Source organism: Cynoglossus semilaevis, chromosome 16 (assembly GCF_000523025.1).
Source record: "Cynoglossus semilaevis isolate Cse_v1.0 chromosome 16, Cse_v1.0, whole genome shotgun sequence".
Lineage (NCBI taxonomy): Eukaryota > Metazoa > Chordata > Actinopteri > Pleuronectiformes > Cynoglossidae > Cynoglossus > Cynoglossus semilaevis.
The window spans coordinates 5,302,706-5,326,946 of NC_024322.1; the positions used below are offsets into that span (position 1 = coordinate 5,302,706).

The following is a 24,241-nucleotide window of genomic DNA, read 5'->3' on the forward strand; positions in this document are numbered from 1 at the left end:
TTTGACATAAAAAAAAGTTAAATTCTTCATCTTGCAAACAAAAGGGTTCGTTTGATTCTTTTTTTTTTTTTTTTTTAGAAAAAAATGTTGCTAGTGCATTTAAAACATGGACCAAGGGATTTTAAGAGGTATTTTAGCACCACCTGCAGGGGAGGATAGCTACATGGCCTGCTTTTACCAACGATATCTCCTGCAGACCTAATCAAAGTGACATGGTCTCTTAAATTAACTCTGGTCTAAAAACATACTGAAGTGTCAGCTGAACATATTAGACTCCTGGAACAAAGCCTTGTTTATGAAGTCATTACCATTCTGTCAATAACCTATTGAAACCTGGTGGCTTTTGGGAGTTTGTGCCAGAGGCAGACAAAAAAATAAAAACCATACAGACAAAAAAGCCGAGTCACTACACAACATGTCTAACCTTTGTGTTGTCCTGGAGGTCAGTCTGGCCCTAGGTTATATTTAAAGCTGTTGTAAACGAGGTCTAATGGCCGTACAGCCTGATGGGTAATGGGTGAGACTGAATTAGACTAAAATTATAACAGAATTTATCCACAATTTATATTTGTTTTTATGTTATTTGTTTTTTACTGATTTTTGCTTCTCTAGAAAAAGCTTCTCTCCACAAAAAAGTCGAACATTATAAAAACCCACTATTATTGTCATGTGAACACTGAGACCACAACCACTCCCAGGGAGAACGACAGAGATGCCTACACACACATACATACATATACACACACACATACACACGCCGGTACAGTGTAATGTATCAATACCTCAGACCAACATGTTTAGGAACTCCTGAACTATGACCTGGAATTATTTACTTGTGTGTGTGACAGGTATTGTACACAGTGTAGAGCAAACCGAGCAGGGAGGACAAACAAGGGGAGTGGGGTGGGAGGGAGGGGGCGAACTACAGCTGCTGCAGACTGCTGTCAGCCCTGCTTGACCCACTTTGGATGTTTCTGGAATAGGACGAGGGCTTTTCCACCCTCCAAAAGGTAAATCCCTTTTCCCTCTTGTTGTTCCGTTGTCATGGAAAAGCAAATTCCAGAAAAAGAACTCTACAAACATCACACCCATCGTTTTTTTCTGGGTTTTTTTTTTTCCTTTTCATTTTACTCACATTAACATCTGACATTTCAGCGATTACTCATCACATCCAGACAGATCTGAAGGCTGACTGATGACGCACTGCTGCACTGTCAACGTACCTTGGTAGAAAAAGTCATTTTAAATGAATGCATCATCAGATCATGTCTGATAATGTAAGCGTGATGGCAGACAGTGATCAGTGACCTAACTGATTGCTGTCTGAGCCCATTTGATGACTAAAAAAAGGTCTAAAAATGGTCATGTTTAAAAATATAATTTTTTCCAGTATTAGTATTGACAGTTACCAGGGTCGTTAAATTTGACTGGGGCGGAAATCTACCATTGACATCACCATCAATTAATGATGGCTCCGTGGATCAATAGTCAGATTGACAGAGTGGTGGTTGAGAGTGGATCTCACACCCCTCCACCTGACAGACCTCAGTGGGCGTCCCAGTCTCTCTTCAACACATAATCACCGTCTGCATGGTTAGAAAGCTGCACTGCCTCAGAATGTTCATGAAATGTTCGCTGAAACAGGGAAATCCTGTGTCATTATCACCTGGGAAATGAAGACAGCTGCATGTTCCTCTGTTTTGTCAGAATTGTAACAACTGCCTGTGCATTCAGTTAAGAATCAACCCTCCTGAGGTCTCGTGTCCCGAGTAAATTAAACACAAATGTGTGTGCTTTATAATAATACACAAAATATCAGGGGGGGGAAAGAGAGGACGCTGTGGTAGAGGAAGGATTTGTCAGACATCCCCCTGACACTACAGTCTGATACCAGTGGCAGCATTCTCCTTTATTCCCATTAGGCCAAAATTAATGAGGTGCATTCCCATTAGACTCCTAGTCACAAATGGCGTCATATAGAATGAAAGGAACACAGTTCAGTCTGATTAGAGTTATTAAAATGAGGACAAAATGTCCATTTGAAAACAGCTTGGCCCCTAATTTTATCTGCATGTCGGTGGGAGTGTTTCTCATCTTCCAGGCACCAGGATTAGGCTCTCTGAAGAGCTAAGCTACTTTACAGACTCTCATTATCTGGATTTAGGGAAGCCCCAGTTGTTCTAGTGAAAGAGACTAAGGCACAAGTAGTGTTTATATTCAAAATACACAGATCGAAGCTGTGTGATTTCATTTTTTCCCCCAAATCGCAAAGACTAATCAGACAAATATTCCACCGTCTGTCCACATCTCAGACCTGTGGTGGGCGTCTGGACCAATGACAAGTCAAAATAAGGCAGAACAGGGACTGGGACTGAAAACACAAACACACCGAGACACACGTACAGGCGGACACAGCCCCGGACTCCAGGCACACGTTTGGCTGAAACCGAGGCAGCACAGCAGGTCGGTGTTCAGCTGGATATTCCAAGTCACCCCCTGACTCCTGAGTCCACATGTGTCCTCTGTGTGCTGTTAAATAGACTGGGTTTAATCAAAGCCACTTTAATCCATGTAATCACTAAGGGCGAGTGAAGGGGACATTATCTCCAGTCATGTCCAAACACAAAAAGGTTCCACTTGAACGACGTGAACAAATAAAAAACACATCAATTACAAATTTTGTTTGCAATTTTAGTCAAGTACTTGATTTGTTTTTTTATTCAATAAGGATCACAGTTGCCTTGGTTCAACAGGTTTGATACCTGATGATTCCAAGAGGCACCACATCATGGACTAAGGGAAAAATAGACAAATAGAAAAATAATTATTTCCAAAATGCATTCGAATGCTTATTTTTGACACGATTTCTACAATAAAACGCCGTATTAGCGCGAAAAAACGCTCATGACTTTTATTTAATGAACAGAATATCAGCTGGAGAAGTGAAGCGCCGCCAGCCTTTGAATTTGCAAAAAGATGATGTTTGAAAGGCGTGACGTCCCATCCGTGTGGGATATTGACCTTTTTCTTTGCATGTGAATGAGTTTCATTTGTGGCTCTGGTGGTTTGCTTATGTAGTAGGTACTTCAGCCAACCGTGTATGCGCTTCGTAACGATCCAGGCCCTTTTCCCCGAATTGCCGAGGTGACAGCTCGGTAAAACCTGTCTCAACCAACGGGTGAAACTCGTCAAAAGCCTGTCACACTTCTGGGACTGCATGTAAATTAGAGGCAGGTTATTTTCAGCCATCTGGCATACGCGTAAAAACGACACATTTTGCGCTCAATTGAACTTTTACGCACATATGTGCAATTTGGCACCTCGATTTCATCACTGCTGTGTGGGACTTGAAATATAGATGGAAATATCACATTAACATCTGTGAAAAAGCTTTCAACCAGTGGCTGCATACATAAGCACAGCCAGCCGAACGCCTAGAACACCAAAGTTCTCACACCTTGTCTCCGTAGTCTCCGCTTCCTGAGGCCGAAGATGCGCACTTTAGAGAAGATGTCGACCAGGTTCCCATTGCAGAGCCCCTTGTTCTTGTTGGGGCTCTTCCGCCGTCGGTTGGTCGAGGGCCGGTCTAAATGCTGCTCCCGTGCCTGTCTCTTCTGTCTGATCAGTCCACTTGCGATAGCAGCAGCCATGGCTCAAAATGTCACAACTGCTCAGGTCCACAGTCTGCACACGGAGCACAGACTACACAAACAGCCGCCTCTCAGTGCTTCACAGCCCGGGTCACAGTCCCATGGTGGCGGCTAAGTGCTTTAATCCTTGATGTCAAATGTCAAAAATATGTCTCGTCTCGGCTCTGGCTGTCTTTTGTCCAAACACTACATGATAATAGTGGTGCTGCACGAGCTGTCATGATCACTGGAAAAATTCTTGGACATGATGGAAGGTAAAAAAAAAAAAAAAAAAAAAAAGAGCTCAGTTCATGCGTAATTCCATACATGCATCAGTCACCATGGTCCCGACGGAGAGCTCAGGCGGCGCGAGAACCGAGATGTTTATTCATACCTGCAAAGTGATGTTTTTGTTCATATTCTGTGGATTTCTGTCCAACAGCATCGCCACCTCAGATGCTCAGATGTCCAGCACCGGCTCCGGCTGCAGCGTCCTCGCAGCGCATGCACACACTCCTTTTTTTCTCCCTCTCCGTCTTCCGCTGCTGCCAGACGACAATGCTCTAACGGGAGTCGCTGCGTGGATGTGAAGCGACGGGGACGCAATCGTGCAAACGCGGGTGCCTCCAACGAGGATCACCGCGAGAGTGAAGGAGGCTCAGCAGTCCAGGCGAAACCAAGTCCAAGTTTCCAAGAAAAAAAAATCCGAGGCAGGGATAAAACGGTGCCCCGTTAACAGCCGCACATTCACAGATGCTACGGAATACCCTATTGTGTATTTACAAAAATAATAAACTGGGATTATTTGAGATTTTCAGCGAGTGGTTTATAATCCCAAAACCACACTTTCCTGTCTGTATTTCACAGTCACAACACAGGCGAGTGGGCGAGATACGAGCCAGGAAGAAAATGTAAAAAATAAATAAATAAAAAGCACACACCCAAGCTGTTGTTAATCCTGTGAAGATGACGTCTGCTTTGTATGACAAACTGAATACAAATATATGAACTTCAACACACACCCCGCCCGGCGATCAACAGCGCACACCTCTACCCTGTGTACTCCCATTAAGCGACGATATGGCGACACACGCGTATACAGAGTGAGGCTTTACGCCTCTGATGCAAAGAACATTCTTTTCCCCACACCTCGAATTAAAAAACAAACAAACAAAAAAAACAGACACGCAAGTCGCGGCCACTCGCTGTAGTCCATCTAGTCTCGCCCAGATCACCATATCCTCCCTATCAACAAGTCCTATAAGCACTCGTTAGTACACGCCTGATTGAGGCGGAGGTGGATCCCCCCACCAAACCCCAACCCCCCTTCCTGTGGACCACCAAGCCCGTGATTGAAGACAAATAATCACACGCTCTGAATGTTGCCGTTGCATGAATAATATTTGCATTTTCACAGAAACGGAACCTGGAATCTGGGCGTTAGTGGACGGAATATTTCACATTCACCTCTGTTAGCACTGTATAAGTTTGGATATACCACGAGGCTGATACAAGTGGAATATCAGAAAGGTGTTGTTAATCCCAAAAGATGAACCCCCCCACCCAAAAAACAAAACAAAAAACACAACCAAATAAACATCTTCAGACTTAAAAAGGCGCATTTTTTGCAAGCGATCCAGGCTGCTCCCCTCGTGAGGTTTCAGCACCGAGGACAGCGCCAGACAAAGACAGGAGGGGATTTTCCATAAACAGGGGCTGGAACTACACATTTTTGTTGTTAAATTATGCTTTGTGGCGATTAGTCGATTATTCATCGAGCGCGGAAAATACAGCAAAATGTGTATACTGTCGAATTTCGTTTCTAAATCCTAATAATTATAAAGTGTTTGCAACGAAACAAAAATATCAGCTTTCGTTTGCAAATAAACCAAAACATAACTGAATGTAAACGGAGGAAAATTCATTTTACAGCAAATATGTCGAAAATATAATGTTTACAAACAATAAGTATTAATGAAACGTAGTACTTGCAGTCCTAGATTTTACTTTAGCTGGATGTCTTAAACATATAGTAAACACACGCACACACACGACGCACTACCAGAAATTAACATTATTAAAAACTCATAAACATTGTTATCTTCCTTAAACCACAGACAGTTCAGAGAAAATATTTTATAAGCTTATGGAGAGATCACCAAAAACGATACAAGTACACATGTGCGCATGGGTAACAACCAGAGACGCTGCCAATAACATCTTCAGCCATAATCCAAGAGGGGCCATTTTAAAGGCTGAATTGGACTTGTCATCCACACACACTACCTTCCCCTACGAGACAATGGTAATGATTCATTCCTCAGTTGCTGTAGGCTGAATAACACCCAAGTCTCAATCACAGGCAGAGAAATTAAAACTCAAGAGAGCCATCTGCTGTTTGTGACTGTAATTAAACATTCAGGCACACAGGGAAGTGCGGCTGTGTTGAATCTCTCTGGCGTGCATTGACTACCGTTTCGCACTAGAAACACTTGTTGATATACAGCTGCAAAGATGCAAAATATTGAAATAAACAGAGGGCAGGTGTAGTAATAATTACTAATTCCTATAACAGATACTGGATACATCCGCACAGGATTTGTTAAGCCAGAGAATCGACGAGATCGTGTGGTCTGTGAAATCAATATCGGTTCAAGGAACATACATGTAAAAAGTGACCTATAACACGTTTATTTTTCCTTTATTCAGAACTATCTTTGTGAAACTGGGAGATGTCTTTGTTTATCATTGGAATGAGTGTTGAAGTTCTGTCTCCTCCAGATTCACCTCACTGACTCAGGCGTGCTACAAGATAAAGCATGTCGGACGGAGACACGGAGCCGTGCTGTTGGGAGTCACTGCAGTTAACGATACAGCCAGCAGCGGACACTGTCAGCCCAACAATGCTGCTGCACAGCAATACGCAGAGGCAGAGGCACAGCTCTTATCTACAGAGGAGGGTCTGCCTTTCACGCAGGATTAGGGGGAAAGTGCACTGCTTGTATACAAAACATGGAGTCATCGTAGAAACACAGTACAGTCATACACTCACTCCACATGTATTATTCCATTCGAGGTCAGTTTGAACTAGTTGATGGTCAAAAAAACAACACATTTTGGGAGAAAAGTTTGGTAAGAATGACTAAAATAAATTAGTCACAGGAGATTCATTGAAAGTGCATTTATTAGAGCAGGAATATCGTTATAACTGAAAACAGGAACAAGGAGAATCCTGGAACAGTGACGTGTTTCTGTGCTGCAGCTTTTAACATTTTCATCTTTACACAGCACGGGTTCAAATGCATGGATGGTGAGACAACATACATGCACAGCAGACTGCTCACAGTGAACATGCAGAATTCTGCAGCCAAATCCACAACCACGCCTTAAAAACCAGACACCACCAGGACTGTCAATCTCTAACATGTAAAAACCAGGGCACACATACCTACATTTTTTCTCTTCCTACATGTAAAAGTATGAGCCTCCATGGCATAGCTCCATCCCCAGCGCTTAAAGACCAGACCGTTTTCATTCCCACTTCAAATGCACAATTTATACTGCCCTTTCCCGGGCTCTAACTTTGTTACTTTGAGCTGACGGTGGTTGAGCCCCAAGCTGTTTACAATAATTTGGTCAGGAATGCTTTCGAGCATTTAATGCATTCTATGTGTTAGGTTGCAGTGAAAGGTTGCAGGCATTGAAGCCAACACACTTTGACGTTGCTGTGACACAAATGAAGCAGGGATAAAACTCGCCCTGGGATCAACTGACAAGAAAACTTAAAATACACGCCCTGGGATCAACTGACAAGAAAACTTTGAAAATACACGTGAAATATTATGAATATCGGACTTGTACTCTTCAGTATATTTTCACACTGTATACACGATGATACAACCATGCAGTATGAGAATCACAACAACGGAGGGGGGGAAAAAGCAAAGGGTTTTGACGCAGACTTGTGAAGTCACAGCCTGATCAGGACAGAGCGTGCTAATCCAATCTCCTCGTAGGAAATTGCATTATTGCTAGTTAGATGTCCTATTGCTAAAGGAAAGCAAATGTCAGCCAATGGAAGTGGGATAAACAACCCCTCTGATTATTGTTATTACTCTGCCCTGAGGCTGTGTTCTTTTATCACCATCAGGATAAACAGTGGGCGGAACTCAGCACTTCCTGGAACCAGGGGAATAAAAGAAAAGGCTTAACTGCTACGATTCAATTAAGTACATTAGACACAGGGTTAATTTAATTTCCAATGAGCTAGGATTTGGTTTAGTTAGGATTTATGGCATGTCATTTACTGTCTCCTAAAGTTCATCCACTGACACCAGTTTTTACTTATTGACTGCCAGTAGCCAGCACATTGGCACGGGTGTCATTTGTTTGTGATGTCTAATGTTTTAAGCCAATCAGGGAGAAGAGATCCTTATGCCCGTATAAGGACTGAGACATGAAGATGCAGTGTGTCCACATTTTGGTGGATTTAATGGTGTAATCTGCTCATATGTTTCACACGGCTAATTCAACATCAACATGTGAGTTATGATATAAAATAAATAAAATACATTTGTACTATATTGATTCCATATTTGGGAAACTGTTGTGTTAGCAGCATGCATGTGGTTTGCCTGGGAATTGAATCCAAGACTCTTTGCTCTCTGTTTCCAAGGCAGGTGCGCTAACCGCTACACTACTGAACCAAATTATAACAAGTTAAAATTAAGTGCAGAGCCAGTGAAACAACCCAAGGCTAATTCAGTCTAATAAAAGTGTCGCCGTACCTTTTTAGACAGCTGTCAAAAAACAAATTTAGATTGTCAGCATTTTTGTTGAAGCACATTAGGGTTTTGTAGGCAATGCTAATTAAGTGTCAGGGTATATGAAGACTAAATAAATAAATGAAACAATACATTGAATAGATGACTACAGCAAGTGTTTCTGGTGACAGACTCTCTGATCATATCAGCTCATGTCAGGACGGATCGTTGGAAGAAGCGATCTTTAGGCGTTGCTTCACTGCCGGTGGGACTGCGTGTGTGATGTCTTTAATGAATAATATATTTGAGGGGAGGTTTTAATCAAGCCCACAGAATGAGCTGAGCATTGACTGAGTGGCCCTTTAAACAGTCGCTTCATCATCGTCGTCATCATCATCTCGTAGACAACATTGTTAAGGTATGTACGTCAGGTGATAGCCACAGGCGCTACTTAGTATGCCACCATTAAATATGTAAAGGTGCATCACAGAAGATTTTCTCTGTGGTGATGACGAGGGAAGTGTCGACTCGCCCAACGTGAGGCGAGCCGACTGGGCCTGAGGTGCAGCACTCCAACAGAGACATTAATGAAAGAGAGCAACTCCAACAGGGAGCACGTCTCACAAGTATCTAGGTCTGGACTCGGAAGAAAAGGTTTAACCCTTTCAGTTGTTGTTGATCTGATGAGTCTCACAAAAATCAAGACGTCAAGGCGTTCTACGTGTAACCAAAAGGCAAATGTTATATTTTTAATAATGGACTTAAATATCAGATACATTTGGAACTGAGTGGAATGTTTGGCCATTGAAGAAAAGGGTTATTACAATACAGTAACAACATACTGATCCACGTACGAACCAGGTTAGACTGAAGTTAGAGGTGTCCAGAGTTAGTAACAACATCAACAAATGGCCCAGAAATAACCAGAGACATCATTGAAATGTAGCGAAAGTGAACAAAAACTTAAAGCAGCAACTCAAGTGAGCTGAAGCTACAAATGGCCCCTCCAGAAGGGCCAAAAAAATGATATTCTCTGTCGGTGGTTTGTGGGCCACTTTCAGCCTCGACCCCTGACCAGAAATACCTAAAAGTGCACTAAAATACAGTCTCAAAATTAGTTAAATTGATCCTCAAAATATTTAACAAAACCTTGTTAAAATAAATGAATTTTACACCTTGATAGTGAGCGACAAAGATGAAAACTCCCAGTAAGAACGGAGTGCTTCTACTTGACCGGGAACGCTGACTTGATAGGAATATAAAACTTGCAACAGGGAAAAACGATAATGTGATCCAGAAGACAAACACGAAGCTACGTCTAAATAATAGATTGAAGTCATATGTGGCCGAGCAAAAGTCCAGACACAGAGTCATGAGTCACAAGTCGGTGAAGAGGCAACATGCTGGTTCTAAAACACACACACACGCACAGTGGCATCTTCCTCTCTGCCTCCCTGTCACACACACACACACACACTGGCACAGCAGCATCTTTGATCCTATTTTAAGTCTGCAGCAGTGAAGGAATGTGCGCCGTCAGCAGCACTGCAGAGTGGTTCCTCGGAGAAGCCCTGGGCATCGTGGGAGAATATCAATTAGTCCAAACCCCCGTGGAAAGACCCTCTCACAGAGATGAAGGATGGGTCTGGGCGGGGGTGTGTGTGTGAGTGTGTGTATGGGTGTGTGAGTTTAAGCTGCAGTTTTTTTTCCCCCTCTCCCATTTCCTCCTGATGAAGTAAATGTGGTGCATTGGAGTGGAAGTGCTCTCTTGGAAAAAGAGTGCAGAGAACATGAATATTAATCTCTTTTTGATGCATGTCAAAGACCTGCGTTCATTTCACTGCCATGCACTTGTGACGAGGTTGCTGTCAGGTCAGACAAATCCTAGTCACCAAGAAAATCGAAGATATATGAAGAAAAAAAAAACAAGAAAAATAACGTTTCTTTAATTGAGTGATGGGATTTAGCTGGCTCTCATGTTAGATAACTGATGTTGCTTTTATTTATAATTCCACTGTATTTGGATGAGTGAAAATCTAAAGAAAAACAAACTTTTCTTTGGATGTACAGATTCTGCTTTGATTGCCACATTAATGCTGCCATGTCAGGTTACATTTCCAGATAAAAGGACGATCTGTAACAGCTGAAAGGACGACAGGAGTCTGTTTTGTCTGCGACGTCAACCTACTGAAAACCTATTATTACTTGTGACAGCAGCAGAACGTTTGGTCTCTTCAGGACTTCACTGATGGTTATATCCATTTCTTATGTAGACTCTATGGGAATACACACTGTCATGAAAGGCAGCACGGTATATTTCAGTTGAAATATTTATTACATGTTAAAAGTCGTCATTAAATATCCAGGCGACACTCGTAATATTAGCTCCTCTGTATATCAGTCCATTATGTCCCACAGTCCGTCCAGTGTCCATGACAATGTGATGGGAATGGGAACAGCTATAAGATGTGTCCCCGGGGACAATCAAAGACTAATGATGTCTGTTGTAGTTTTAGTGCTTATGGTCATTAACCTGAGCTTCACTCTGACCTCCTTGACCCCGCCACAGCACAGCACAAATGATGTGAGTGTGTGGGTTTGATTGTGAGCCAGTGATGGTGACAGGGTTACAAGGACCAAGGTGATTGGTCCAAAGTGACAGAGGTTAATAACAGACTGTGACAGTGGCCATAAAAGGACACATTGACCCACTCAGACGTCCATTAGCATTAAAGCAGATCAAATGTCATCGCCGAGTTAAATACATCAAACTCTCCACGATCCACTCAGGCTGGCAGTCAGGTCCAATGAACGAGAAGAATTAAACTAAGAATCAAGATTACCTTCACGCACATTAAAATGTGTATGATGTTTTTTTTTATATATTATTTTTACAACCAAGGCTTTCTTAATGGTTTTGACAGTTCAATCTTAGAAAGTTTAACATGCATCCCTGACCAGATCTTACTGAATACCCTGTGAACTGATCAAACCCAGGGACATAAACTGAAGTCTCTTTAGTTGCAACACATACAGTATATATGCTATGTAACTGTAGCCATCAATAAATAGATATTATCATTGTGCAAGAGCAAGTTGGCACAATGGTCAAATATGTGTAATATACGTAAGTAATAATCATGTTCTGTTCTTTCTACACATGCAGTATGAGTTTGAGAAAATTTAAAATAATGCAACAAACCCACATGTAACTGTAACAATAATCTTTGGCAATTATTTGTGTTTTCCTTTCTAAAATATATATGAAGTGTTACTTTCTTTAGAGGTACTTTGGTGTGTACTCATTTCACAACGAACGAATTTATATGCATTTTATTCTGCTTGTCCACAGCGAAGATTCTGCAATTGTTAAATTGCTTTGCTATTTTTCTGCCACTAGAGGACAGTGCAGAGCTCAGCAGGACCCTGCTGCAGGGTTTCACCATTGATTAAAACTGCTCTGCACACAGGTGTTTGTTGACTGTGTCTGTGTAGGCGTCTCTCTGCTCCCTGATTCACAGTCAAATTCAAACGGAAGTTTCCACGTTTAAACCTTTACAGCGTCAATACAAACAATATACAGTATACATATATATATATATATATAAAGGAAGAGTCAGTCTGAAAGTTAGTCATGTTGTTTTTATGCTTGACTGCAATATTCTTGGGTCAAAGACAATATAAAATGTCTGAATAATGAAAAGGTCCTTAAATGACCAAAGGAAAGTTTGAAAATGTAAAACTTGCAACAAAAAGTAATAAAAGGACCATACATTTTAAGCCTAAATCCCAGATTACAGCCCTCAATTACAGAATTCATACGGAATACACAACCACAACATCTGACTTGTATTCAAATTAATGTGACCATTCTTATAGTACTATAGTAAAGGGGTTTTTCCCCCATTTGTGAGGTAAAAAAAAGACTTCAGTCCTAAAATCTATTTCAATAGTTTCATACAAATACTAACAACAATAAAAACATAGCTTATAACACTCCCAATATGGAATAAAGAATATCAATATCAATTTTGGGAAATGTTTTAAAACTTAAATAAAGTCCAGAGTCCTAGGTCCTAGGATTTTTTCGTACATCATACATTTCAAAATGTTTCCGTTTTATCTCTCTATTTGATCTTATTGTACAAGTCGGTGTTATTATTAATTGTGATTAATTGCTATTAATTGAATGTAATGCTTCAAGAACAAAATAATTCCAAATGACCTTAAAAGTCTCTTATTCTTAATGAAAGGACTAAATTATAGCAGCACTGTTTTCCATACGTTACGCAACACATACATGGCCACAGTTGCAGAGGGCGCTAGTCAGTATAGATCACAGCCTCAGGACACAGTTTCTAATCACATGCGATGATGCAGCGCTGTCCAGTCCGGAGTGGCAGACATGCTGATGTACGCTAAAGTTTACATCCATTTCCATTACATTACAATATGCACACACGAGCCTTTTCCTGACCAATCACTGACTCACCATGCACCCAAGCATCACTGACTCTTAGCTGCTCAAAGTCACATGACTACTAATGTCAGCGACCCTGTGAGACCTGCAGACTTCATTTTCTTTCACAGGTCAAAGGCCATGTTTGAGGGCTAGGTCATGCATGTCAGCAGGTTATGATGCAGCGGCCTTAACATAAGTGAAGGTAATGAGAAAAATCAGCAGATTAGAAGGATGTAAAAAAAAAAAAAAAAAAGGAACTCAAAGCTAACAAACAAATGTACAAACAAAATATTGAATAAAAATGACAGGTGTTATTATGACCTAAAATATGAAAATTTAGAAGGCTGTTTTTTTTCTGTTTAAATAGAGTGTTTCTTCTCATGCTTGCTCTTACGGCCTAATGAGAAACGACACTATTGTAATTAAAGTAGACTATAATTAGCCGTGTGTAACAGAGATGCCAGAGTCCAGCGTTTATGATACCCCCAAAAAAGTTCAAATCTATTGGAATGTATTACAAAAAATGTTTATGCAACAAAAAAAAATATCTGTGTGGCTGTGATTTACGCTGTGGCCTAAACACTGAAGAGGTGCCCACTCACCCCCTCTCTCCCACCCACACGCAGAGGAGTTGGAGGAGGAGGACAAAGGAGAGGAGGAGATGTGTTTTTAATCGTAGGCTGAGCGAGGTTTTGGCAGAGCCCAAAGCTGTGGAGGACGAGGGCGTTGCAACTTGACCTATGTGACCTCAAGATCGCCGCTGCTGCTCCTCACATTAAAGTGACAGTCCAACGTAAAAAATCCTACACCTGGTATTTTTCTATAAAACTGAACTATTTTTGATTTGGGTAAAGAACATATGTACAAAGGTATAATAATAAGTATATTATCCAGTCATCCAGTAATAAAAATATATATTTATTTGAACCACAGTGATGATGTCACATGCCAACAAGGAATTTCTCACATTTTGTATCTGAATAAAATGTTTTGGGTTAAAAAAAAAGGTAAAAAAATAAATAAATGAAAGCAGCATTGTCAATAATGCAGAATGCTAGGGGCAGGTTAGAGCACACTTATGTTCAGAATGTCACAAACTGGTGAACATGCTTTGAAGTAGGCGCCCAGGACATCACATCAGTCAACTGACACAGTCATGGCAACGGTGCTTTGTTTCCTGTGAAACATGCAGCAGTGACTGTGGTACAGACCGGGTGGATTTCCCAGAGGAAACATGCGTTCAATTAAACTGTTGTTTCTGTGTTTCGCTTTTTTTTTTTTAGCCGACATGAGAGGTTGACCTTTGACATGGATCTAAATTTAGAACCACTCCAATAAAAGGGAGCTTTGGGATGAGTAGATGCAGGTGGACACACACACACACACACACACACACACAGTATTGTCCTTCCCATCAGCCCCCTGACACCTGGTCAATTTCTGCTCCAGCTCTAACAACAAGCTTAAATTAGATCAGTACCAGTTATGTGTCTTAAACAGACACCACTCACCATCTCACCATTTTGTGTGGTTTTTATTTTCTTACCCCCGACCCTTCATTTTGGAAATTGTATACAATTACAGCAAATTTAGAAACTTGTTGTTGATATGTTACAAACATATATCAACAACACATTTCTAAATTTTTGTTTCTCTACAGTTTTCTCTGTACTGAAAGTGTATTGAAGAGTGATGTTAAACTGTCCAACAATAGAAAAGCACTGATTACTAAATAGTAGAACTAGCAGGCCAGTGACTGGCCCACTCCTGGGGCACCTCATCATCTCTCTGTACCAGTCAGCCACAGGTTCCAGTGGCAGAGAGAAAGTCCTAGTACTATAAGATAAATAAAAATACGCCCGGGACCTTATGGAGTATTTTGATCCATTTATTTTATTCATGCAGGGATTGTTCCTGGTAGAGAAGGCAAAAAGAGTCAAAGAATACCATTCATCTTCAGGAAGCAAAGCTATCTGTAGAAATAAGCATGATGTATATGAATACTGGATAATACTATTGAAAATACATTCAGGACTTTAATTACTTCCAANAAATGACCCCTGAGCCGAGAGTTTATCACTGGTCAAATTAGAGACTTAACTACAGTATATGCTACTATTATTTGTTGCTGTAACTAACTTTACCAAGTTGTTTTTTTATGGGTAGGAGGAGGGTTTGGGATTGGACGGTTCATGTCATGACATAAAAGGGTTTCATCTTGATGAGTCCAGAGGGAGCGCTCATCGTCCACCTCTTGCTCCTCTTCCTAAATTTCCCAGAGGGAACTCCAGAATGATTAATAAACTTCTATCTATCTATCTATGTATCTCTCTATCTCAACTGAAGAGGGGTTAGGAACGACCATGGGAGCCGAGGTTTTCCTCCCCTTAATTGTCACTCTGCTCCTCGGTCTCCTGTTTGCACACACACACCGACATGCTTTCGCGGGAGGGCATTTAGAGACATTTGCTTTCTTAGAAGGCTGAAACTGACTCTGCGGAGCAAGCAAACTGTTGCTAAGTAACACACACACACACACACACACACGTACACATGATTGTGATCCCCAAAGTAAACTTGCTGTGAATTCACAGGTTTGTCACGAGCCTACTCATGGTACACAGGTGAGTCAGGTTTCTTCACGTACAGTAAGCCAGCACTTTACACCAGTGTGAGGAGGCTGAGCTGTACACGTCCTCATCACAACACTACATGTTACTGTGTGATACAAAAATTAAAAATAAAGGCACATAAGACAAAGCAAGGGAGGGTGGGGGGGTGCATAAGAATGCTGTCGTTCAACAAGAAAGCTGGGCCGTGTAATTATGAGAGCCCATTCTAATAAAACATGAATCTGGTCCACAAAGCTCTGAATCACTTGGCGTGCACACCCACTGATCCGCCTCCATCGCCCACATACAGTCTATGCATGTGTAAACACAGGGAGAAATGCACGAGTCGAGCAAACGCAGAGTCTACACTGCACTTAATTCAACCTGAATCCTGCTGTACAGTCAACACCGAGTCTAAACGTCCACGTCGCCTGTTTTCTGGTCATTTCCTACACCGTGAACAAGTGCCGTCCAAGTCAACCACGGTGATTCCCAGAGCACCCATTCCCTCCTGCCGTTTTCACTTGATGTTCTAGCGAGAGCGTTCCCAATAAAACTATTTTATTATAAGCCCTCTCCCTGCGGGTTGCATGGAGCGAGTGGCTGAGTTCAGCTTTTCCTCGCGGCAGACACTCGATACCAGCATTAGCCGGACTTTATCAGGGTGAAGTCAACCTGCCGCAGCATTAGCTGATTAAATACAATGAACTCCTCACCCACGTTAAATGAGATGGGAAAACAATGTCCACCATTTGGCAGGAGCACAGATCCTCATGTTGGAGAGGTGTTTGTTGAACAGATGAGATTGTAATATGCAAAAGGTTCATTTAGCATCTGGAAGATTTTTTTTTATGCAGTTAACCAGGCATAAATTTATAGTGGGTTAAAATTAACTAGTTTGTTAAAAACTGGAAGCTAATCATTTTACATACATATTTGTAGTTTTTATTCCCTAAATGTTTAGTGTTGTCTCACCGAGCTGATAGCATTGGATGCGACAGTGTAGTGAGTCGTTAGGCATCATGAACAAACAGGAAAGACTGAAAGTGTGCTGTGATTGGTGCAGTAACACTGAGATAAGACAGTGTTCAGACTGAGCTTTGTTGCATAAATAAACAGTGGAAACGGGTGAATATTCATGGTGTTCCAAGGTGAGGCTACTGTGCTGTAGTTGGACCAGGAAAAAAAAAAACATCACTGAGAGGAGATGGAATCTTCAGTTGTAGCAAGCTGTGCTGCCGTGCTCCTGAACCTGGAGTGTTCAACATCAGGTAAGGGGCCCACATGTGGTACTTGGACAGTTGTTATATAAATATTTCACTTATTAAAACAGCTTTATAGAAAATATCTAATGTAAGTACAGAAAAGTCTGCAGCAACAGAGCAACTTTTAGCTACAGTTGTGGCTAACCTTTGCTACATTCAGCTATTTTTGTTCGCTTCTAGCAATTTCTGAATGAAGGTTTGAGAGCTGACTCCATTGAGTTAGTTTTTATGTCATGTCAACTGCTACTTTTAGCCACTCAGCATTTGTGCTAAATTTCAAGTCAAAGCACTTGCACGGAGGTAAAAGTATGCTTTTATTCTGATGCATTAGCAGACAATTAGCAGATCTTTCCTCTGGCCGTCATCATGGCTGCCACGTACATGTTGCATAAACAACTCTGATCTCTTTATTTCACCACGGCCTGCAGTATTGCCACCCTTTCCTGTCATCACGTATTCTCTGTTCAGAATGAGAAGAACACAGGTATTGTTTTTGTGTGTGTGTGTGTGTGTGTGTGTGTGTGTGTGTGTGAGACACGACTGTCCATGCATTGAGAGAGGATGACAGCAGCTCACTGACGTGTCTTATCTCATAAACACCAGCTAATTTATCACATACACATGGAGCAAGAGATGCTCACCCTCTTTTGTGCTAGAAGCCTGTGGAAGACCCAAGTTACACCAGGGTGTAAATCAACAAGACATAATCAGGTCTGTTACCCTTCAAGTTGGCGTTTAGAACAAACACTGACTCTGTGTGAGATGCAGAGAAACACAGAATTCAACCGTGTCCCCCTCTCCCACCATTTACTGCTTACATTCAATTCATTTGTAAATATTTTTTACTTACAATTTAATCAACCTCTTTGTAACTGAAACATTTTTTGACAAACGTTGCCAATTCAAAAAAAAAAAAAAAAATTGAATTTAAGAACTCTAGACAAGGTGAATTGTTAATAAATAACATGGTAATTAGGGGATTGCATTTATAGGACACTCAGGTATGAATGTGGGTGGTCCAGGGTGTAACCCAGCCTGCCGCCCCGGCAGAGCATCGAGCAAACTCTGCCTCATGAACCACAGCTGTACTGAGGTGATGCCTCTCTGTCGTCAACAGTGAGCCAAGGCAGACACGTCCCACCAAAAACTGCTCATTAGCAGCATTTCATAAGTGTAATTATATACTTCCACTGTGGGTTTCTCAGAATCAAGTGTGAAATGATTTGTTTTATGCAGTGAGTGACTTAGTTAGTCGAAGAAGTCAATACAAACAGAAATAGTCCATGGTACATATTTTTCAATGTCATTTTTCATTAAACCATACATTGTGATAGTATGTTCTGACTATCATTACCATTTAACTTAGTGTCATTATTTTGTCAGTATTCTAATTTTACTGGGCCTCCTCAGACAACAGTACCAGCACAACTCCATGCATGTGTAACAAAAAAGAAACTAAGGTTAAAGGAACTATTGCATTTTCAAACCCACTGCCATCTGTTGCCACCAAGTTATGAAATAAAAACAGTTTTTCGTACTCCACTCCCGTGTCCTGCAGCGATTCGTACTGCAAAATCTCAGTAATGACCACACAAACAAATAAACACTGAGAAATACAGCTGGATGTTTGAGGCTCAGTGCCATTCTCACAACATGCATGAATTACTGTAGGAGCAACTCTGGAAAATCAGTGAAAAAGATGAAGAAATATGAGACAAACTAAGCTGAAATGAATGGAGGCAGATTTGATTCTAAAGAATTTCTCTCTTTTGTCCATTTTGCAGCAATATTACATTTTCCTACCTACATGGAAGGTATCATATGATATCTGGAAGTGACAGAAAAGCACTGGATTTGCATAGCAACACAGCAGCAGACAAGCTGATCAGAGGAAGCACACCACATCACACAGCGTGGCTGGCAGCAGCGACAGCCGTTCAACAGCTGCATCATTCATAATACACACAGAAGACGTCCAAAACAATTCAACACCAGAGATACGTTCATCTCCAACCCTGACAATGTCCACATCAAAGGCTGAAATCTATTCCACTTTTGTTTTTTTTCCTATAAAACATGGTTGTTGGAGGTACCAAACACCCTGGTGTGGCATGAGCAGAACCAGCTGGTACCAAAGATGTTTGGCCTCACCGACAATAGATTTGTGCTGCTCAATAAAAAAAGCTTACCTAACCATTCTGAGATGTAATCATATCTTAGAAATTCAGCATGATAGGTTTACAATCCTGGTATCTCAAACAACCATATATATACAGTATATATATATATATATATATGTGTGTGTGTGTGTGTGTGTGTGTGTAAAGTATACATACACACATATAGACATATATATGGTTGTTTGAGATACATATATACATTCTTTTAAGTCCAAATAAGCCTTAATAGAATAGAAGTTTGTGCCACATTTTCTCCCTCTTTCTTACTTACTCAGTTCCATCCAACATAACTTTACTTGCCAGCTTTAGGCTTCTAAAAATAACCAGAAGATCAGAAACATACCCAATGAATTATTATTATTTTCTACTACTCCATTCCTATAAATATATTTAAAGGAAAATGCCAGACACTTTTCCTTCAATTGTAGGCTCTGGGCTTTTCACACTCAAACAGCCTTTGACCACTGATGGGAATCCTCCAGAAAATCAGTCATTTTACACATTTCCACCTAAAGACTTGATCCTCCTCCTCATCCAGCTCTAAGTTAAACAGAGACAGGACTGGTCTGCAGGAGAGAGTGCAGGTGTGGAGGAGGCTTCTGGAATCAGATGCAGGTAAGCTGATGGCCACAGCTGCTGCTGCTTTGTAATCACGTTCTCTCTTTAATTGCAATGGTGCACGTGACAGTGACATTTTACAGTATCTACAAACTCAGCAGGGCTTAGAGCAGGAATTAATTCATTTATAATAATTTCTTTTTTGTTTTCTACTGTATTGTTTGAAATATAATTAATATAGTTACTGAGCCTGGGGCAGTGTCATCAGACCAGTTTAAAGGCTCAGAACATGTCACATGATGTGCCTTTAAAAATCATCTGACTCAATAATCCCAGGCAGTTGTTAGGAACAAAGTAATATAAACTGACTTGATGAAAAAACAAACCCTAAAGCGTTCAAATATCTCATTGCTCATTTCCTGCTAGCATTTTGATGAAAAAGAAAATCACATTAAAGATGTCAGCAATGATGTCACAAACATGACCAATGGGAGAAGAAAGATTTGGCAGGAGAGTGCAGTCAGCCTAATGTGATTTAAACTAAGGTGAAGCAGCAGAGAGGAGATGAAATGTCAACTGTATCAGCGTCAGTTCCGTTAAAGACGTGCTTTATCTAACAGTAGAACCACCATCGATGCATTCCCAACTCTGATAACAAGCAAAAGGAAACTCCACCAAGTCATGATCGCTGTTTTCATAACCATGACTCTCAAGTTTTGCAACTAGTAAACATGCATAATGAAGAAGAAAAGAAATATATAAGTCACTCTGGAGTACAAGTCACACTAGCCAAAGGAAGAAAGAAAGTGCGACTTACAATAGCAGCAGGTACTTTTTTTTTTCATTTTCATTTATTATTTTGTGAACATTACAATTGTTATTATGTGTTTGAAATAAAGTTTAAAAGAGTCTAGAAGCAAAAGCTGTGAATGTGTCAGTGGTGGGAGACAATATTTAGGTGGGAAAATTTTGGGTCAATTTACAAGAAAAATGTAAAACAGCACCCCCTAGTTTTATCTCATAACCTCAGAGCTCACTCCTTAAATCCAGTGATTAAAATCACACTCTGATAGGAATGACAGGAAGTAAATAACAACAACAGAGAACTCCTGAACATGTATAGGAGCATGCACACACACGCTCAGATGTGACATGTCCACACACAGGTTAAAAACAAATCCTCAGAGTTAAAAGTGAAGCAGGTTGTTGCCCACAATGCCCAGTCTTGATCCATATTTAACCACTCTAACCAGGACAGCCTCCATCCAGTGTACTGTATGTAGGCCTCGTCTTTGTGAACACGTACTGTACACAAAACCGTTACTCAGAGCTACTCAATATCCAACAGATACTCAACCCTGGTCAGCACGGACCTCGTTCACACTTCAAACTGACACAGCTGTTATTCATACACACTCAGCCTCACGTCACTGTGAGAACAGAGAGAAAAGTGAATACCAACATAGCTTCACTCATCGCATGTACATAAAAATGACCAATTTAACAAAAAGCTGTGTTAAATTACTGAAGTCAAAAGAAAATAAATGAACTGTAAGATCGAACAGAGAATGTCGTATACAAAGAACGACTAGAATATTCTGAGCTTCACATCCTTCGCGCTGCTATTTATATTTGTCTTGACATCAAAATGCAAATAAGAAAAAGCATGACGTCCATATTGCACAGAAATAGAAATGACTTTGTCTAGACCTTAAGTGTAGAACACAGTGGACGTGGTCTCACGGCTCCGCTCGTCTCTTTGGACGCTCTACCTTGTGTTGTCTCTAAACAACAGATGGGCATGAATATGTCAACGGCCTCTGAAATCCCCCAGTATGTACCGCACTGAAGCCATGCACCACGTGTGAAGATGTGTTCATTACGCTTTCTCTGCCTCTTTCACTGACAGACCCTTCGGACCGAGGGCCTGTCTAAATGGCAGTGAGGGCTGGAGGGAGGGGAATGTTTTGTCAGCACGAGATGTGAGAAGATTTGCACCCGCGCGACTGTTAACACATCATATGATTAGCACATTACACAGAATGGCGATTCCTGAAAAAACATATGAGTATGAAGAAGGAGCAGAAGCTACAACGGCCTCCAAAATAAAGAAAAAACACAACCAGTGTGAGTGTAGTATAGTGTATGAATGCTCTGTAAGTGGGCCTGGAGCGAGACCCGTTCCCTGGAACAAGGAGACGGAGTCATCTGTGTCCGGCGTGTTTCCTTTCTATTCTCCACAGAACACACTACTGTACACCTGTAACCTGCTTTCTCTGAGCTGTCCAACCATCAACTCCAGCATTACAGCTGATTCTACTGTGGCTTTTAGAGAAAACGTTTCTAAAAAGCAGTCACAGATGTTTCACACTGTTCATCGAGAAAAATCAACAAAAACAATTATATCTGTGAATTTATTCTATATAATCAATGATGGATTTGTTTTACATGTAATACCACTGTATAAGAAATAATCAGCGGCAGGTTTGACCTGTAATCGAGGGAAAGTTGTTGATGTCTCAAAATCGACTGCTTTTGCTTTAAAAGATCTACAGTAGGAGATTTAGAGAAATATTTCTCATTCCAGTCAAGTAACTTCGGTGATTTATGATCAGAAGTCTAAAAGAGAATAAACGTTTAAATGTACACACCACTTTTTATTAACGGTCCATGGATTTAAGATTAAATAAATGTTACATTTAAACTCTGGAGCCACAACGTGTTGTTTGAACAGACAGATATTGTGGTCTGAATGACATCACACCAGTTCAACAGACCATACCCAGAAACTAACATTTACCAAATTGAATTGGTGCACTTCCGTTCTAATAAATATGGCCCACCAGCCCAGGACATTGTAGATTTTTTTTAAAAGTCTAAATGATGTAACTTTTGTTTGAACAGCTGCCATTAGAAACAAACTTGTCACACTTTGGACTCCAGGCAGACCCATTACAGTCTGGACTCTAACAGACAAATAATATGACGTGGCTGGTGATCAAAAGCCTAACTTTTAAGTGGCAGCCAGAGTGTTTCAAAGTCCAAATATACGGCGCGTTAGAAACCCACTATATCACTGAGAGAAGGTCCTTTGACACCATCTGTTCATTTTTGGGTTAATGGTTAATTTACTGCCTTTGTTTGACAGCCAGAGTCAGTGTTAAAAACCTGAGCGCTGGTAATGCACTGTCAGTGAATCATCTGCTGTGGCGTTGCAGCCTGGCGGAGACATCCAGGGGGCACCACTTTCTGTCAGTGAATGAGGTATTTAGGGGTGGTGATTGCAGCTGTTTTGTCTCATCTCCTGGAACATGGTGGTAGCTGAGTCACTGGGTGGGAAAACAGCACCTGAGAGTCATCTTCTGTGACTGTGTCAGTTACAGACGCAGCATTGTGAAATGTGTTAATGTCAGAAATTGTCTTCTGTCGTCATTAGCCTGGAGTTTAATGAAACATGGAGGCTTCCTAAGGTGGAGAAGCTACAGCATAGATGGTAACATAAAGAGAAATGGTCTGCCTTAGTACGATTAGACAGTTTAAAGGTAGAAAAAAGAAAAGGAAAAACAAGTCTAAATAGTTCTTAACTAAAGTTGTGTCATCATCACAATGACAACTCTTATGTTACAGTACAACATTCCTTTCATAATGGCTTTCTTAGCTTTTTATAATACAGACAAAATACTTTTTAACATGTTTAAATATGCATATAACAGCTAGTATGGTCACATTCCAAACATTATCTAAAATATTGAGAATAAAGACGGGCTCTTACTTACTTACAAAATTGTTATCATAAATTAACGACTTTATCCTGGTAATTTTAAAGATTTTTATCATCAATGTGGCCTTAATATTCTGCCGTAGATCAGAGAAAAATCTTAATTTCTAATTAAAGAATCTGTGTTTACAAAACTTTAAATTCCAATTACAGAAACACAAGACAATGGAAGACAGAAGAAAACATGAATGTCAACAAAGCAGATGGCAACAGGGGAAAAGAGCCCGGTGATGTCTCATAGTGTCACTGAAGAAGTTCTGTATGTGTAAATAAACAACACTGTTAAGGTGAACACAGCAAACTATCATTCTTTTACACCAACTTTTGCAATACTTGGATTGAACTGGAGTCAAACCCCCAACGTTCCCATCAACTCACTGATCCAGAGCTGTACTGCAGTGACTCCAGTCTATTTTTACCCAGGAAAAAACCCACAATATAACGAGGAATCCCTCCAAAAACATACTGTTGTTTTAACTGATTTCTTTGTGTAGGAATATGCCTGGGTGGCCGGCCAACTCATTATGTCTCTGTCTGGGTAATTGTGCTCAAACACATCTGCCAAACCTCCTGGTTAGATTATGGAAGTTGGGCAATTAGGCAGAAAATGTTCAATGAAAAGTTCGAGAAAACAATTATATACATATGGTAGATGTAATGTTTTCCCCTTCACATAAGGCTGAATCTTTTCCGTTTACCAAACAGAAGACTTTTCACCCCGATGTAACTTCCTGGTCAAGATATCATGAATAAAACAGTTGGGGTGTAAGACAAGACCCGTCCTCTGTGCACAGTCACTTATCATTGACAGGAAAGTCAAATACATGAGGCAGCAGCTGCTGCTGCTGCTGCTGCTGGTACTGCTGCTGCACTGTTTCCTGCCAACAGTGGTGGAATGACTCTCGACCAGAGTAGTGTCTAAAAACAGAAGCTGTTGCTGAACTCATACCTACTGCGGTACGTTTTTCGTGTACGGCCAGTTGAAGTAACTGTG

General features: G+C 40.8%; 1 protein-coding gene across 3 annotated transcripts in view; it reads right to left on the minus strand.

Moving 5' to 3' along the window:
- The window catches only part of fgf14 (fibroblast growth factor 14), a 74,096-nt gene that overhangs the window by 25,099 nt on the left and 24,756 nt on the right, over window positions 1-24,241 (minus strand). The window contains exon 1 of one of the 3 annotated variants that reach the window (XM_008328237.3): window positions 3,458-5,149. The exons of the other annotated variants lie outside the window; for them this stretch is intronic. Within the exon in view, the coding sequence (XP_008326459.1) occupies window positions 3,458-3,650 (193 nt within the window). The 5' untranslated portion in view covers window positions 3,651-5,149. Of the gene's footprint in view, window positions 1-3,457; window positions 5,150-24,241 lie in introns of those variants that run through there. 3 annotated transcript variants of the gene reach the window in all.